Source organism: Pangasianodon hypophthalmus, chromosome 3, assembly GCF_027358585.1.
Source record: "Pangasianodon hypophthalmus isolate fPanHyp1 chromosome 3, fPanHyp1.pri, whole genome shotgun sequence".
Classification (NCBI taxonomy): domain Eukaryota; kingdom Metazoa; phylum Chordata; class Actinopteri; order Siluriformes; family Pangasiidae; genus Pangasianodon; species Pangasianodon hypophthalmus.
The window spans coordinates 6,918,840-6,937,097 of NC_069712.1; the positions used below are offsets into that span (position 1 = coordinate 6,918,840).

The 18,258-nt window shown below is 37.2% G+C and overlaps 1 protein-coding gene across 1 annotated transcript; it reads right to left on the reverse strand.

The window, feature by feature from the left end:
- Positions 1-1,801: 1,801 nt before the first annotated feature.
- Positions 1,802-18,115, reverse strand: herc56.1 (HECT and RLD domain containing E3 ubiquitin protein ligase 56.1). Its single transcript, XM_026939514.3, has 24 exons — positions 17,792-18,115; positions 16,616-16,730; positions 16,403-16,479; positions 15,101-15,322; positions 14,829-14,920; positions 13,921-14,051; positions 13,437-13,564; positions 13,284-13,357; positions 13,093-13,199; positions 12,307-12,366; positions 10,857-10,962; positions 10,485-10,674; positions 9,123-9,289; positions 8,955-9,029; positions 8,690-8,785; positions 8,040-8,123; positions 7,841-7,939; positions 6,687-6,827; positions 5,178-5,344; positions 4,325-4,388; positions 4,144-4,214; positions 3,509-3,692; positions 3,241-3,343; positions 1,802-2,162 (listed from the first exon to the last, which is right to left on the reverse strand). Exons 1-24 carry the CDS (start codon positions 18,009-18,011, stop codon positions 1,951-1,953), a joined length of 2,985 nt encoding a protein of 994 aa, XP_026795315.3. The 5' UTR covers positions 18,012-18,115; the 3' UTR covers positions 1,802-1,950.
- Positions 18,116-18,258: the final 143 nt, after the last annotated feature.

Genomic DNA, 18,258 nt, shown 5'->3' on the forward strand with positions numbered 1-18,258 from the left:
GGACACCCTGGATGGGGTGCCAACCCATTGCAGGGCACAATCGCACACACACATACACAATTCGAAAATGCCAATCATCTTACAACACATGCCTTTGTACTGGGGGAGGAAACTGGAGTACCCTGAGGAAACCCCCAAAGCACACAGAGAACATGCAAGCTCCATGCACACAGGGTGGAGGTGGGATTCGAACCCCCAACTCTGTAGGTGCGAGGCAACAGCACAAAGATTTTTAGAATTTTTCAATTCAGTTACTGATTAGATTCTGCAGGCCGTATGCTTGACACCCTTGCTATGGACACTACAACTAAAGCTTATGATTACAGCTAAAGCTGTAAGACTTTCACTGTTTGTCATAAACTAAGAAAAAGTCCTCATATTTGACCAATAATAACACAGTAACTCATAAAAACTACTGATAGAGTGATTTCTAACAGCTGATAAACAGGAGCAGCTGGTATAAATGCACCAGGAGGTCTCCCCTCAGTTTCCCCTGTCTTTCAAAGATAAAAAGAAATCAATATAATTATTTTTGGCATCCAGATTAGATAATTTGCTGTTAACAAATGTTTTAAAGTGGATTATTTTGGACTTTTGTGGAACCAAATGCAACAGCACCACCAACAGTTGTAAGAAAAGCACACAGAATGGTATGAAGAAGTGAGGCTGGGGCTGATTTCGTTCTAGCCTTGACTGTAGATTCATGCAGCCACTCAGAGACAGTCATGTCAGGTGATTTCACAGAGTGAAACACCCCTTGGATTTGATCTCCAAATATCAGATTTGGTCTGATATTTTTTCAGACTCATCCGTAACATGTCATTAGCAGTGACTGAGAAGGTGCACGTGAAATACAGGAGCGGGTGTAATGAACGTGAACAAGGTGGGTTATTTTTTCAATCATGTTTTTTTTTTTCCCAAAATGCCTTTGGAGGAGAAACTAAAAGCAGACAGACTAAGCACACATTGTCTAATCAAAGGACAAATTATAAAAGTTTAGTGGCTTTTTTGAGTTTCAACGAAAGGGTTACAGCTTTTCTGTTTACCATGTTTGGTATTCGGAGGAAACAGGGCATGAAACCAACAGGGCATTCCAGATTCAAACATCAGGAATTCAACTATCATTAAGTGTAGCTACAAAACATATACTATGTACATGTTTATATGTTGTCTTATAAGAAATCAATGTAGCTTTAAAGCAACTTTGTGGCCTCATTTTGGTTTTCGGATAAAGCATCCATGAAATAAATATTCTAGTAACTTCTATATCTATGAAACACTGAATTACTGCAAAATATTACAACAGTTACTTAAAGAGAGTTTTATTAGGAACATTCATTTCAGTTTCATTTGTTTTAAATTCTTCTTATTAAAGACTTTTAAATAAGTTTTAAATATGAATAACCACCACAAAGTCTACATGTCATGTTATAAAGACCTTAACTGGTCATCTGTGAACTCAGAGTGTGTAGTCTGCTGTGAGATATAAGACGTAGAAGTTACACTACTTTTTTAATATATTAGAAAAAATCCTTTTATATTGCTTTATTTATCTAGAGTTGCCTTTCTGAAAAAAATTAATCACACACTCAGGCTTTTTTTTGTGTTTATGTCAGAGAGAGCCAAGTTTTGAACAGGCTTTAAACAGCCTGTTTTCTCAGTAAGACTCAGCATTGATGGTCCCTGGTTCGAGCCGGAGCTTCAGGCTGTGCAGCCAATAAAAGCCAATGTGATTCTTGGGCTTATCTGAGACAAATTATCTGAGATATCTGAGACAATGACAAATTTTATAAGACAGAAATTTGAAGAAACCATCGTTTTAATCTTCCCAGAATCCTCTCCTGTGGTGTATGTATTAAGACACACAGCGCTGGTAACAGAGTTTGCATTTTCTTATAAAAGCACAGTAACAAATGATATAACTTTGGAATTTGTGGAGACACAATCATTTTATTCTTCCCAGAATCCTCTCCTGTGGTGTATGGCTTCAATGAGCTTGGTTCGAAGTATTTCTTTTGTTTGGTATACAGGGAGATCCAGTATGGTATGGCAGGTAAGGGCCTGGGGCAGATGATCCTGTGTGGAGTTCAACAGCTGTCGCACTGTCATCTTCACCTGCCCCATACCCAGAACGGGAACTCGATCAAACCCAGTCAGGAACACTGCAGAGTGAAAAGGACGTTTAATATTGCTTAGAGAATCATCAGAAACCATATCGCAGATAACAGAGTGATTACATACAGTATACAGCAAAGTCACCAGTTATGTTTTGTGGTTATCCCAGGAGTTTTAATAAAAGTTCCCTAATTTTCCCAAAATTTAGAACCACCAAAATTATGTAAAAGTTTGCATCCCTCTTGATATGCTCCATTTAATTTATTTTAATGTGCCTCATTAATGTCTTATGTCTAACAGTGTCAATGCAAGTTTACTTATTTAAGGCAAGACACTATAGATCTTTTTTTCTTTCAGATTTTTGGAAAATTTGTCTATAACATGTCTTAACATCTTAACCTATAGCAATAAAAATATCAGAACTCTAAAGAACTCTAATTTTGTCCACTCACAACTACATCAATATCTGAAACATATCTGAAGGCTTAGCCCCACCCACTTGGCACAGTCACATCATGTCATATATCCTTGTAAAACTTGCTTCCTGATATATATATATATATATATATATATATATATATATATATATATATATATATATATATATATATATATATATATATATATGTCAGTTTATGATGTCTGGGTTAATTTTCTTTATAAACCTTGAAAATCCCACATAACTTGAGTGGAAACACATTGTATTTTTAAAACCATTTTCCTTAAAAATCATTTTTGTAATATTCAGAACCAAAAATCTAACAAAATCAAAAGACTAGATTTTTGGTTTTTCTTAAATATGAAAATGTATGACTGTTTAATTAGACTAAGCCTCAGTTCCTATCTCTATTGTTTTAAAAAAAAAAATTACCTTATGCACCTGTAGAGCCAGTTCGAAGAAATATTTTATTTTTAATTAGTTAAGAGTAAATGAGAATTAGGAAACAGTTCTCACAAAAATACTGATATTTCACAGAACTGGGGAAGGGTATTATTATTATTATTATTATTATTACTATTATTATTATCATTATTATAAGAGGGTATTATTATTTTTAGCATTTTGAAGTAAGGGTATGCAAACTTTTGCAACAAACTGTATATACAATTATTTAATGGACTCACAGAGAAAGGCTTTCTTGTCCTGGCTTGACAGTTCTTCAAACACTTCCCAGAATGAGACAATCGTTGGGTGTCTTGCATGAAATATGTATTCATAAGTCGCATTCTGTTCAGCATAAAGAAACACAGACATGAGTTATGTTTTAACCAGAACTAAGTAGAACCAGAACTAAGTAGAACCAGAGTAGCAAATTAAGTAGCAAATTTATCGGAAATCATTAAAATGTCTTTTTGTTCCTTTAGAAAGGACATAAAATGTAGGTGTGTTCACCATTTTGAGTACGTCCCAGTCGTATTCCTCTGAGCCCAACATCACTCCTCTGAGCTCCTCCGGCTGGAAGACGTTCACCACGTTTCTGTCACACACTTTGTAGAAGCCCCTCTTAAACTCATTAAACGCCTTCTCCACTGACTTGTTCAGCACGTAATCCACATACGCGTCCACAAACACCTTTCTGTCACAGAAATAAAAGTCGGCATTGATAATGTCTTTAACTCCTGTGGGATTTGTCATTTAAAGATGAGTTAACAAAACAAACTTTTTTTAACAAAAAAAAACAAGCAATAATTGCATCAATTAATTAAATTGCATCACATGATATCACCTTGTATAGAATGAGAGTGAATAGCACCTTACACATCAATCATATAAGAATATATATATATATATATATATATATATATATATATATATATATATATATATATATATATATATATATATATACATTCTTATATGATTGATGTGTATATAACAACTGTTGTAACATCTACTATATATGTAATAATATAATCACAGATTGAGCTCCTCCATGATTACCTTGAGGCATTAAGAGACAGTACACGCATGTATACTTTAATTTCATTTTAAATTCTATATTGAATGTTTGTGAAAATGTAACTAACTTGTTTGAGCTTGTCACAGCTTTGCCAGGCTCAACTGGATCCAGTTCAACCTCTCTGTTGTTCCACACAATCTGAGCAAGTTATAAAGAAAATATTAATATAAAACAATAACAAGACAACAAGAGCCTTTTCAGTTAATATATTAACAGTACGCTGACCATGCATAATAATGTACACTTACAGTGTAGATCATGCACATGTTATCAGCATCGTCATCACTGTAGTTCAGTAAGTACTGCAAACTCCTGATTAGAGAAACATAGACAGTAATGTTTTAGCTGTCAAAAGAAAGTAAGGAATAATATGTGCTTTTATAGAAAGATAGTCAATGACCGGGTGGTGTGAAGCAGAGTTACTGTTATCACCATAAACACATTTTCCTATAACGGCACATCCCAAATTGTTTTATTCCTCTCATACCACAGCAGTTTGCCAAAGACTTTATTCTTTATTAATGAATGATGTCATTTTTTATCTGTTTATAGTTACATTTATTGCTGTGAAACACCCACAAAACAAGTTCATTCCTGTTATTCCTTATGTTACAGCCACATTTGTTTCCTCATTTTCTTTGGAAGTTAAAACAACAAAAAAGCAGCTTGTTACAGATAAACTGCAAAACGCAATATTCTCTGTCCTGAAAACTCTTATCATGGAGAAAAACCTAAAAACACAGCTTCACCTCTGACTGCTCGGAACACCGAACGGTTCACCATATCAGAGATAATGTTTTTCTTTGTTAAATAACAACACATTTTTAATCTGTTTATTAGTAAATTTAGCATGGAGCGCCCACCATACAAGTTCCTGTGTGTGTAGTTCCTATAGAAACAATAACATACAGTATTAGATCAACTGTATTAATATAAACCTGTGATCTGCCTTGCAGCTGGCACTACTGTCAGAGCTGCTGTTATAGAAAATTAACGACTACCTTCTGACCGAGCAGACTAAAGCATTCAACAGTGCTGCGGTATAACAGAGAATAATATAAAAAGGTTGAGAGAATGATATTGTTTGTCTAAAAAACTTACTGTGCTACGATAGGACTCAGCTCAGCAAAATCCTCCAGAGAAGGTCTGATGTCGAGAAGTTTTTTAAACAGGGCTAAAGGAAAGGGCATGTGCACAACACTGTTGTTGTAAAAGGCCAGCCCACACAGGACTCCGAGAACAAAGTATCTCTCCTCTGGTAAACTGAGCTGAAGGAAAGAGAGATCAAATGACACAGTTAGAGAAAGCTGTGTATCAGCTGTTTAACCCACCCAAGTGCACACACACACCATGAACACACACCCGGAGCAGTGGGCAGCCACAAGGGGAACAGTTGGGGGTTCGGTGCCTTGCTCAAGGGTCTCACCTCAGTCGTGGTATTGAGGGCGGGAGAGAGCGCTGGTCATTCACTCCCCCCACCTACAATCCCTGCCGGACCTGAGACTCGAACCCACAACCTTCAGGTTGCAAGTCCGACTCTCTCCATTAGGCCACGACTGCCCCCTTAAACTGCCCCTTAAACTGCCTTAAATAAGACGCATTTTCACCATGTTCTCAAATTTTTGGAAATCTGGAAATTTGGCCACAGCATTCCAGAACAGTAGTTAATTCCTCCAGATCAGATATTTTTGTGCAGACCAGGAACTGCTGGAGTGGAACGTGTTCTACTGAATGTCACTGATTGAAGAATTACCAACATGAACGTGAACATAGTTTGACAGTTTGCACCCAACCATCTAAATATTTTCATTCATTAATCATCAGTAAGTGCTTTTTCTTGGTCAGGGTTGTGGTGGATTCAGAGCCTATCACTGGGCAGGAAGAGGGATGGGCCACCAGTCCATTGCGGGGCACCATACACGCACAATCACATACTTATTCACACCTACAGGCAGTTTAGCATGCCCAGTCTACCTGCTGGGCATGTTCTTGGGAGGTGGGAGGAAACCAGAGAACCCAGAGGAAACCCATATGGGAGAACATGTGAAACTCAGACAGTAACTCAAGCTCAGGATTGAACTGCGGACCCTGGAGCTGTGAGCCAGCAACACTACCTGCTGTGTCACCCTTTTTATTTGTTTTAAAGCTAAAGTAATGGCACCCTTGGCTTTGTTTGAATGCGCACGCCATCATTACTGCAGGCCAACAAACTCGCTGAGCTTTATGCTTAATAAGAGTTCAATGAGTAGGACAAGCAATAGTGACATGCCAGAGATTTGCAGTTTTTTGGACCAGTACCTGTGAAACTAGAACTCCTTCTACTTTCACAGGTACTGGTCCACAATTAAAAATGCATGGTACTCAACCAGGGAATAGATATTCCTCGATTCGGATTAAAAACCATACCGTGCTGTCCAACACATTCAAGTGGAAACGTGCCCATAATTCAATAAATAAAAACTTAGTTCTAACTCATGCTCCATGTAGAGTGTAGATGTCTACACTGTTTCTCTACACCAACAGTAAATAACTGCATAATTACAACATGATATCATTATACATTAAGTGCATAAACACTTTCATAACTGTTTTTTTTTTTTTTTGCCTTACCTCAACAGGAAACCAGATCAATGTTTTTGTGTCATTGTACATGAACATTTCCGATTCTGCGTCCAACAGCATCTTAAATGCATTGTGAAAGAAGTCCCTCTTATAGACGTCGCTCTTTTCGAAGTTCTCACAGTACACCACCTGCATGTTAAATACACACAACACAGTATTACAGTAACTGCTGAATGTCCCTCAAAGGTACTTGCACTTCATGATTATTGATTCATCTGGATCAACAATAACAACTGTATAAAAATTTATATTGTGCATTTTGGGTTTATAGTAACATCTAAATATTAATGAAAATAAGGTTGTGGTCCATTCTGAAGTGACTGTAAATTGCAGAGATTTGGATTTAGATTTAGACCCCTGCTGAGCAAGGAAACAAGGAAAACTCTCTGACTAGGCCCTATTCCCTTCAAAGGTGCTCACCAGTTTCATTAATCGCTGCTGTTCACTTAGTCTGATTTTGCTGATTTTTGATTTTGTTTACATTTCAATATTAAATTTAACTTACATTTCAATATTACTAACTATAATGCTTCTTACTTGGACTTGACCCATATTTAAGCCCACCTGTTGCCACAGGCATTTTTTCATTCAGCATAAAAACAGCAGAGAATCTCGGGGCAAAGTGCCCATCGGTTTTGACGGCCCTTAAAGTAAATGCTTTTCATCACTTCAGTTATGTTTGGAACCCTCAGTTTCCCCTCGTCAGTGTCCCCTGCTTAGGGTTCATCACTTCAGAATGGACTGCTGCATAAATGACCAGTGGGTAGTTCATCAGACTTGTCCTTAAACTTTTACTTTTATAATTAATTCCTTTTAAGGGAATTGAATTGAGTGCACAGAATGGGCAAATTGTGAAAATTGTCACTGCAGTGGTTTTGCTGCATTCTTTTAAGAAACAGAAGAGGGGCTATCTGTGAGTATTGCTGGTGGTCTTGTCATATTAAATATTATTTTCAAAAAATCTGGATTTCTTAACAAGAGTAAAAGTGTTTCTGTGCCTTTTTCTGTTGCCATATTTTTCTGTGGAACTGCCATATTAAGCACTTCGCTTTTTCATTTACAATTATTACAGTCTTCAAAATGAGTTTTGGGAGACTTTTTTAAACCAACATGCACAACATGCAGTTTGCATTTGGCCGTACCTGCAGCCAGCCCTTCAGCGCTTGCTCGCTCGCGGCCCTCAGCTGTCGGAAACAGTCCTCCAGAAGTGCAGTGCGTCTTAACTCCATTCTAAAGGGTCCCTACAGTCACAGAGTTCCAAAAGGGGACATCAGTAAAAATATTTAGACTAGATCAAGTGAAGCTTCACAAAAAATCTTATCAGTATGTCTAAGTACACACCCGAGGTTCTCTGAACTTTAGAAGGCCATATTTAGCCTCCAGAGTAAAGATGCAAGGGCATGAGCTCAGAAGCTTTAAGGTGTTCTGCAATGAGAGAAATGTAAGTTCGTAAGTGTTTTATATATCTTATACCACAGCAATTCGTTAATGATGACATTTTTTCTACCCTTGGTCCTGCACATTTTTTGTTTTTCCAGCTCTAACACAGCCACTTCAACTAAGGACAGGCTACTAAGGGAAAACACTAAAATGCACCTGTGATTTACATTATAGCAGCAATGAACAGTCGCTCCCACACCAGTTTCTCTTTTCTTCTCTCTTCAAGTTAATAAGACAAAACATGCACCTTGTCATGTTACTGAGGAACCACAAAGGGCAAACTCCTACATCTTGAAGACTTTCCCATGTTGGGAAACTTACTGATCATTACAAAATGCTAAAGCTGAAGACTCTTTCCATGTTAAATGTTAGTTAAATGTTAAATAAAGTCACCTTACAGACAACTTCACCAAATCAATTATTTTATGTTGTTGTTGAATATCAACACATTCGTTTTATAGAATGGAGAACTGAGTAGTGCTGTCGTATAAGAAATAATAAAATGTCATATAACATAATTCAGAATGGCTTTGAATGTATAGGTTACCCACCATATGGTGCTGTTTTTCTGCCACCGTCACATTAAGGTCTCCATACCAAACAAAACCCCCATAAAACTCATCGATGTCCTTCTGAATAGCATATAACTAGGGTTAGAAGAAAAAAAAGATTTAGGACAACTACAAATGACTAGTTTCTTTCCAGAACATCAGCCCTAGATGCTGAAAAACTAGCAAGTAAATAACTGATCTGCCATTGTAACTTTCAGAAGATTTGTATGCCTCTTTTTTGAAAAGATTAGGATTTATACAATACCATGTCAAACAGCTCATTGATCTCATAGATGATGAAATCTCCAGGTGTGATTTCTCTTTGGTTCCTGCAGGTAGCCTACAGAATACAGAATAAACGTAAATGCAAAATGTTTAACAATGTGAAACGCATTCATTCACTCATTCCATATTTTAAGTACAGTATATTCACCTTGTAGAGCATCTGGAGGACTTGCACTGATTTACGTAATGGTGTATCCATGGCGATTTTTTGTCTATAGTCATATGTCACTTTAGATATCATTGCTGCAACTGAAGTGTGAAAAAGTTCCACTAATGTTTTGAGGAAGGTTTCGGGGAGTTCAGACCAGAGGTTCTCTGAAAAAAACCACACACACACACACACACATACAAATGTGAACAAATGAAGTCTTTCCCTGTTCCTCTCTCACTATGGAATGCAACAGGACCTGCTAGCCATGTTCCCACCTGTTTACATTCATCTCAAATGATCTGATCACAAGTGCAAAGCTGAGTTTATTCATTTGTTCAGTTTATTTTTGTTCATTTATTTGTTTAATTAGTCAGAACAATACACATTAATCAACATCAGTATTTATGACACAGTTTCCCCCTTCGTGTTGCAGTATCCATGGCGATAAGAGCCATGTGCTCATGTTTGTGTTTGTTTCTGGTTCTTTCAGCATCCCCATCATTGGCATATTACTCGACTGTGTGCACCTGTTTTATATTAGTTCTTCATTAGTTTGCATATTTATATTTTGTTGAAGTATGTCTTTGTACTTCCTGGTTTGACCCGAACCTGTTTCCCCATTTATAATCAGAGATTATCTGACTCCTCACTTGGAATTCTGAGGCAGATTACTGTATTTGCCCTAATAAAGAACATGCTGAGTTTACGCAATTGTGTAAATGGCTCATTTTGATCTGCAGTACCTGGGAATTGCAAATAGAACAAAAAAATTCTTAAAGCATTAGTTACACAACACATAAAACACCAAATACGTACACTAAAACCACATAACCATATGATCCAATCCCAATGCTAATTCATGCTATATAATTAACATCGTGTTGGCACTCCTGATTTTCCAGAAACCAATTTTTAACATTTTCTCAGAATAAACTAATGCCTTTCAAATCTTTTAAATCAGCAGGACGTTCATTTCATCATGTCACTTGTTACAACTGCGATAGAAAAAGGATACAAATGAAGGAACAAGCGGCTAAAATGTAAAGAAATGTGTGACACTAAATTATTCTATTACATATTGAAATAATGTGGGTATGGTTAAATTATGTTGGTGCATAATTTATCTTCATTGTATAGAAAGTGCTGCAAAATGTTTGTATGGAAACATTTTTAATATTGTTTTTTCTTCTTTAAACTTATTTAAGTATCTTATTTTAAATGTGAGATGTAGCACTAAAGTACTTCATTTTGTTGCACAGTATGCCTATATGACACACTTGAGCTGCACTTATCACTCTCCACTTGTGATCAGATATTAATATCAGGTCTGAACTGAGCCAGAATCATCTTAGAGCTTACCTAAAACTGTACGCGTACAGGAATCCAGATTTAAAATGGCAGAAGCATATGATGTGAGCTTTGTCTCATGTCCTTGTTTCTTCAGCACCCGGAGGAGTTCAGGCAGGATGAGGAAAACCCTCAGAGCCTCCACACCAGCAACAGTGAAGCCCAGAGAGGGGAGAAGATCTTTCTCTACCACCTTCTCTACCTGAAACAGATACACCAGATTACACTGAAGCCCTAAGCATTGCTGCAGCCTTTCAGGTTTATGCTTTCGAATGAAAAAACAGCAACCCACATTTTCACGATAAACAAAGCACAGATAAGCTGAAGAAGCTGTAAATAGCTCTATATGGATCTGTTTTTTTATGTAACTTTTTGTTGATTTACCTCCAACAGCACCCTCTCCTTCTCGGCCAACCGCTCAAAAGCAGTTTTCACTGAGTCCAAATCCAAACCAGAGACGTGCGTGGATGTTTGGTAATGTCCATCACAACTACACATTACACACATGACATGTAGCAGAAAAATATAAGTATATAATATAAGTATTAATACACACTGCCTGGCCAAAAAAAAGGTCGCTGTTTGGGTTTAAATAAGCAAATACCTAAGAGCCTATGATTGGATCATTACTGCAGTGATTAATATGTTTCAGCTGGCAACAATTCTTTTAACCTTAACTGACGCAGTGTGTAGCTTCTCATTTCTTAAACAACCATGGCAGATTACGTATCGCATGGTCGTGGAAAAGATGTTAATGAAGGGGAAAATTGTTGGCCTGCATCAAGCAAAGAAAACAACTAAGGAGATTGCTGAAATCACTGGAACTGGGTTATGAAATGTCCAGTGCATTATTAAAGCCTGGAAGGATGGTGGTGTCAACTGTCAACTTTACAGCAGAAATGTATTCGGAAAAAAATCTTGAATGATCGTGATCGGAGATCTTTAAAACGCTTGGTGATGTCACATCGTAAAAAAATCGACAGGAGAACTCACGGCTATGTTTAATAGTGAAAGTAAGAGCATTTCCACACACACACAATGTGATGAGAACTTACAGGATTGGAACTAAACAGCTGTGTGGCCACAAGAAAGCCATTTGTTAGTGAGGCTAATCGGAAACTTCAGTTTGCTCTGGAGCATAAAGACTGGACTGTGGAGCAATGGAAAAAGGTCATGTGGTCTGATAAAATCAGATTTACCCTATTCCAAAGCAATGGGTGTGTCCGGGTAAGAAGGGAAATGCATGAAGTGATTCACCCGTCATGCACAGTGCCTACTGTACAAGCCTCTGGAGGCAGTGTTATGATCTGGGGTTGCATCAGCTGGTCAGGTCGAGGCTCAGCCTCATTGTGCGGCAATAAAATGAAGTCAGCTGAGCACCTGAATGTACTGAATGACCAGGTTATCCCGTCAATGGACTTTTTCTTCCCTGACGGCACAGGCATATTCAGGATGAAAATGCTAAGATTCATCAGGCTTAACTTGTGAAAAAGTCATTCAGGGAGCATGAGGAATCATTTTCACACATGAATTGGCCACCACAGAGTCCTGACCTCAACCCCATTGAAAGTCTTTGGGATGTGCTGGAGAAGACTTTACGAAGTGGCCCGACTCTCCTGTCCTCAATGCAAGATCTCAGCCAAAAATTAATGCAACTGTGGATGGAAATAAATGTTGTGAAGTTGCATAAGGTTGTTGAAACAATGCCAGGACGAATGCGTGCCGTAAGCAAAGCTAAATGCAGTGCAACAAAATATTAGATTGTGTGACTTTTTTTTGGGGGCCAGGCAGTGTATAATATAAGTATCTTTTGTAATAAATCTGTCCAAGTTACCTTTTTATAATGAAGCTTCCATTTATACAAGCTGGAGATGAGAAAACTCTTTTTATTTCCCTATGTTAGTTGAAAAAACAGAAAGAAATCAGTACGTAAATCGTCATCAGATAGTCTATAGTGTTACACAGTGCATTTAATATACATTTTATAACTATATAAATCTATATTTGTTTGGTGCTGGTGTAATGGATTATTTTATATATGTCTGGCAGTCTGGAAAAATCCTTTAGATAGTGCAGCTAAATTCTGGAAAACAGCTAAAAATGTCACAAAAATCACTTTTTGTCCCAAAGTTGGGTTTTTCTTCAGTTGGTCTTTACTTTTTAATCTTGCTTTGTGATGACTTTGTGATCTGCAAGAAGCCAGTTTAACATACTGGTTTTAAAATGTTTAAATTGTTTAAGAAATGTAGCCTACAGAACAGAACTAAATGAATAAATTAATCAGTCAATAGAGATCAGTTGCGTGAAGAGACAACAGTGAGGCTCATTTACCACTTTACAAGTGTAATTCTTCAGGTACGTAGGCAGGAAAACATATTTCAGTTCAGGAAAGTCTATATAAACTATAGAACTATATGTAGTAGAAAATTTCAGAGGTTTTCCCACATTTTGCTACATAGTGGTTTTAGTATCAGCACATATCAGCACTATGGAAATACAGGGAAATGCATACACCCAAAGAGACCTGCTCGCCCAAATGCATGGGAAAAGTGTAAGCTGATGCATAATGTGTTCTAAATCCATACATATTTAAGTATTACAATTTAAGAAAAACACTCACTTTTTGATTGTCCTCCACTGTTTTGATTCACACTCGGACACCCATCTGTGAATCATTTTGTCTCCTAATGTCACAATCCCCTTCCTTTGGTCAGGCACATCAGATTTCTACAACCCAAAGCAAAAACAGAGCTTGAGACAATTTAAACGCATTTATTAATTAATAATAGGATCAATCGTGTCATATCTTACCTGGGAAGAGCACAAGACAAAGGATTGATTCCCGCCAGCAATGATGCTCTCGACTGTATGGCTGTTATTTGCCGCTGTGCATTAATAATTTTAATATTTGTTAATTATGTTCTTGTATCCAATTAAAAATTCATACAGGGGGTTGGCGATTACCTGGTGGCAGCTGTACAGGAAGTGGCACACACTGATTGGTCCTCTGCCCATTTCCCAGTTGTCCTTGTTCTCCACATCCAAATGAGTAGACTGTGTTTGACGATTCAACCAGCGCCAGAGTGTGATTCCTTAAATGGCAAGAAAATAATAATTTTTAAAAAATGTAATAGGCATGATCAACAGTACAGAAGATAAAGAACTTGACAGAGTTATATCTGATCTCCTAAAATTAAGGTACTGTTTTAAATTAAAAGTAACATTCTGTTCTCATTTCAGATTTAGTTTACTGGAGTACAATACAACATAGACCATGTCACTTATAAATACTTATGAACTACACTGTATAATAATGTGTCTGATATAGCAAAATCATTTCACACTGCCTATGTGTGATATAAAAACTGCATATATAGCATTTCAGATTCCAGATCGCTGATTGCAAACTCATATTCAGTTATGACATACTATTAGACACAATACACACCTCCCACATGTGATCTGGGACACGTTTATACCCCAGAGCCCAGTAACCACACGAGGCTGAAGCTCATCTTTAAATGTGTTATGACCAAGCTGCCCGTAACGACCTGATCCGAACGTGAAAACTGCTCCTCCCTGGAATGAAAAAAAATCATAATTGCACTTATGTATTACAAATAAAGAGCATCAACTAAAAGTGATGTCGATTAACTCCTTAAAGTATCATACTATTATTATCTTAAATCGACTTGTTCAGTAACTACTATGAATTATTCAATAACTACCTTATAATTAATATAAGTAAGGAATAAAACAGTTGACTGTTAGAGGAAAATAATCAACAATAAGGTGGTGTGACATTGTGAAGCAGAGTTACTGTTACCACCCTGAAGTTGATTATTTTCCTATAACGGCAAATCCAGAAGTGGTTTATTTCACAGCAATTTGCCAACTATTACATTTTTTTCATTAATTAAATAATGACATGTTATAATTTGTATTAATTTATAGTTATTATGTGGAACAGAAAACTGTGGGAAACTGTATGAACTATCAATAATTACTCATATTTAAAAAAAAATCTATTTATGTGGAATGTCTGCCGAAAATGTCCCTGTGTAAGTTGTTACTATAGAAACTATAATGTATTATAACAAGTATAGTAGCTGCATTAACATAAACCTGGAATTTCCTTTACAGCTGGAATTACTGCAAGCAAAGATCTTACAGAAAACTAATCAACAGTTTCCGACCAGTCAGAATTGAGAATTCAGCAGTATGTGGCATAAACTGGCATAATGTTATGAGATTGAAGAAAGTTAAGTGTCTGGACCCTTGATGGATCCCTGGGAGTTAAAAGAACAATATGAAGAATGAAGAGTATAAAATACACTATTAATTCTATAATGATACCTTTGACAAAGTAGCAGTGTGTTCCTCTCCACATGAGATGGAAATCGTTTTCTTTTGGCTCAGGTTATTCACACAGGTTGGACTGTACACGTCTGTGACAAGAAGTCAAATAGTCATTAGCAGATTGTTTTAAATACACTTTTGCGTGTAGCATCTACTCTATTTGTTATACATCATCTAAGGGTAAGAGGTTTAACTTGGAATTAGTTTATTATTTTTCTGCAACTCTGTCAACATAAATAATAAAATGGATTTTAATAAAATCAGCACACCCTCCGTATGTCCCAGGCCCAGCTGCCCGGCGCTGTTCCTGCCCCAGCCGAACACGGCTCCAGAGAGAGACAGGGCGAAGCTGTGGTCTCCTCCAGCGCTGATCTGAGCCAGTGGGATCCCACACAGAGACTTGAGAGGCTGAGGAGACAGAGAGCTCGGCTCACCTTTCCCCAAACCCAGCTGACCGCTCGAGTTCTGACCCCACGTGAACAACTGACCATCTGAGAAGATGAGAAAGAAGCAACATCCAGTTCAACACATCTAATCATACCAAGCCAGCTGGTCTCTACAGCAAGTTTAATATCTTTTCAGATTTCAGGCTTTAGCATTCTCGAAATAATGTTTCTCAAAAGGTGAGTGTATACAAGATGAAAGATGGAAAGAAAAAAAATACAGACCATAAAATGAAAATTAAACTTACATATAAAATTACGTACATTGTAAATATGAAATTACATACACATATAAAAAAGAAAATTACAAATGAAATATTACTCTTTTGTTTCAGGTTTGCACTTTTATTGCATGTTTTATGCTCCTTCCATTCTCTGGTCAAAATAACCCACACATCAATTCTGAAGTATTTTTACAATTTTTTTAGGTTCATTGGAGAAATCGACTATAACGCCACCTAGAAACTGAAGAGCCCAGGGGAAAAAATAGCAATTTACTAAAAATCGTAATAGGTTTTGTTGACCCAAACAGAACATAAGCACATACTTTTATTCCATGTAACTGTGTATACTGGCTGTTTGGTTGCTGTTCTTCCTCTTTCTGCTGCTCCCGTTAGGGCTCGCCACAGCGGATCACTGGTCCGCATATTTGATTTGGCACAGTTTTTACATCGGATGCCCTTCCTAATGCAACCCTCCCCAATTTTATGCGGGCTTGGGACCGGCACTGAGAGCACACTGTCATGTGCAACCCCAGTGGCCGGGGTTCGATTCCTAGCCAGGGAACCTACCCCGGGCCACAGCCGTGAGAGGACTAAGGCCTAACCATTAGTCCTCCAGGGTGTGTATCCTCATAAGTCTGTATACTGGTAAACATATTTAACATATTTGCACAGAGCACAGGAATGTTGTTTAGCTCCACCCTAAATGTACATTGTAAAACACAACTACGTCATCTACAAGGAAATGAAAATTATTTTGTACACTGTAATTAGCTGAGCTTGGACAAGTAGAGGATGGCTCTTATTATGAGTCAGAGAATGAGACGTCTATCATCTGAACCTTTCCCCTTCTCGAATGCTTAATTAACATTTAGTCTGAACAGTGACGCAAATATCCAGTAAATACCATTTGTCAGTGCCATGAAGTGCTGGTCTCCACATGCAACCTGAATTACAGTTTTACTGCTGAGCTCCTTGATGGGCCTGTGACCAAAAAAACCAAAAATTCAAATAAATGACATATTCTAACAATAATCATCGCATTTTACTACTACTAATTCTACTGATAATAATAATAATAATAATAATAATAATAATAATAATAATAATAGAAACATGCCTGCAAACATTAGATTTCTCCACAGAAAGTATTCTGTCTCCATATGCCAGAAGGACAGCATCAACATCACCACAGCTGATCAGTCTGATTTTGTCTTTCATCTGGTCTAATGTTTCTAAAATAGCAATATTAATAATAATAATAATAATAATAATAATAATAACAGGGAGAATAGAGACAGTAAAATTGAGACAGTAAAACAAGCAGAATTTGTCTTTTGGTGAAAGACAAGTGAAAGTTAAACTTAATGTTTTATGTGTTTTATAAGGTTATAAAATTGTAACTGACTTAGAGTATATGGGCATTACACATATATCTGATGCACATCTGCATAAGATAAGGTACTGCTCTAATAAAATAAAGATGTACTTATGTTTAAAAATATTTAAATAAGACACACTAGCATTAACCTAAGCTTCTTTTGCCCTCTAATAACCCAATCCAAAGTATGATCGATTACTGCAAATGTAAAATGGCACCAAGGAGACTAGCATAGATACAGGGACGTAATGAGAGAGAGAGAGAGAGAGAGAGAGAGAGAGAACAAGCAAAAAAAAGTAGTATGCAGAGATCTTTACTTGGTGTATTGTGTACATAGAGATTATGTTGATCAGCAGCAGCTCATGACCATAGCCTTTAGTGGGGCAGGACGATATTAATAACATCACCTCAAACAAAAAGAAGCTTTCACATTTACGCTTATGCTACTATCTAGTAAATTATTACAGTAATCCTGTAATATGCAGGTGAAAGTCGACAACATACAGTCATCCAGAATTCAAAGTACATCTGGAGCATGAAGAAGCATGCTCTGTATAAGTCTGAATTTTAAAGGTGTCATTGAGGATGAAATCCCAAACCAATGAAAATGTGTGTCCCAAATTCCCAAACATGTCATTACAATGGTTTTCAGTCAATTTTAACACAAGGGGAAGCCATGCTTCTTCAGAATATGATATAAACCTGTTTCCTTCATATCTAGATAGTCAACACTTTGATCATTTCCAGAATGTATCATGTAGGAGATTATGTCTTATTAACAACAAGAAGTTGGAAATCTAAAAACTGTCCCAATTTACATGAATTCTGTATAAAAACAAATAAAAATCATAAAACTCCCCAAATATGTAACAAGTTCCTGTCTCCAATGGCAGATTAATATAGAGAAATACATACTTAGTTTTCCAGACTTGACAGGTTCTCTGGTGTTCAGTCTCATGACAGATGCATTTCCATCCCCCCGGATAAATCCCACCAGACTCTTCCCAGGAGACACATCCCTGATCCTGGATTTGGGAGAAAAGTATCCAATGCCAGTGTCCGTGAATTTCACGCTGTCAGCCTTCACTAAGCCAAACCCGTCCGGTTTTACAGCTTCTCCCCAGTAACACAACATGGTGAAGATGTAGAGTCTGCTTGTGTGGCTTGATTCGCTTTAGGAGAGTCATTGCTTATATACTGCCCTGTCTTTGTTTATAGCTCACCGAGAAGGAGAAACGAAAGCGAAAGCGAAACTTACGAGCTGTGACGGTGCGGATTCAGTGGAAACAGGAAGCTATTACATGCACGTGCAACAACTCTGGTGCAAAAATCAATGGTATGGGTTGTATGCGTTTTTGGACCTATAACATTTTAAAGTAGAG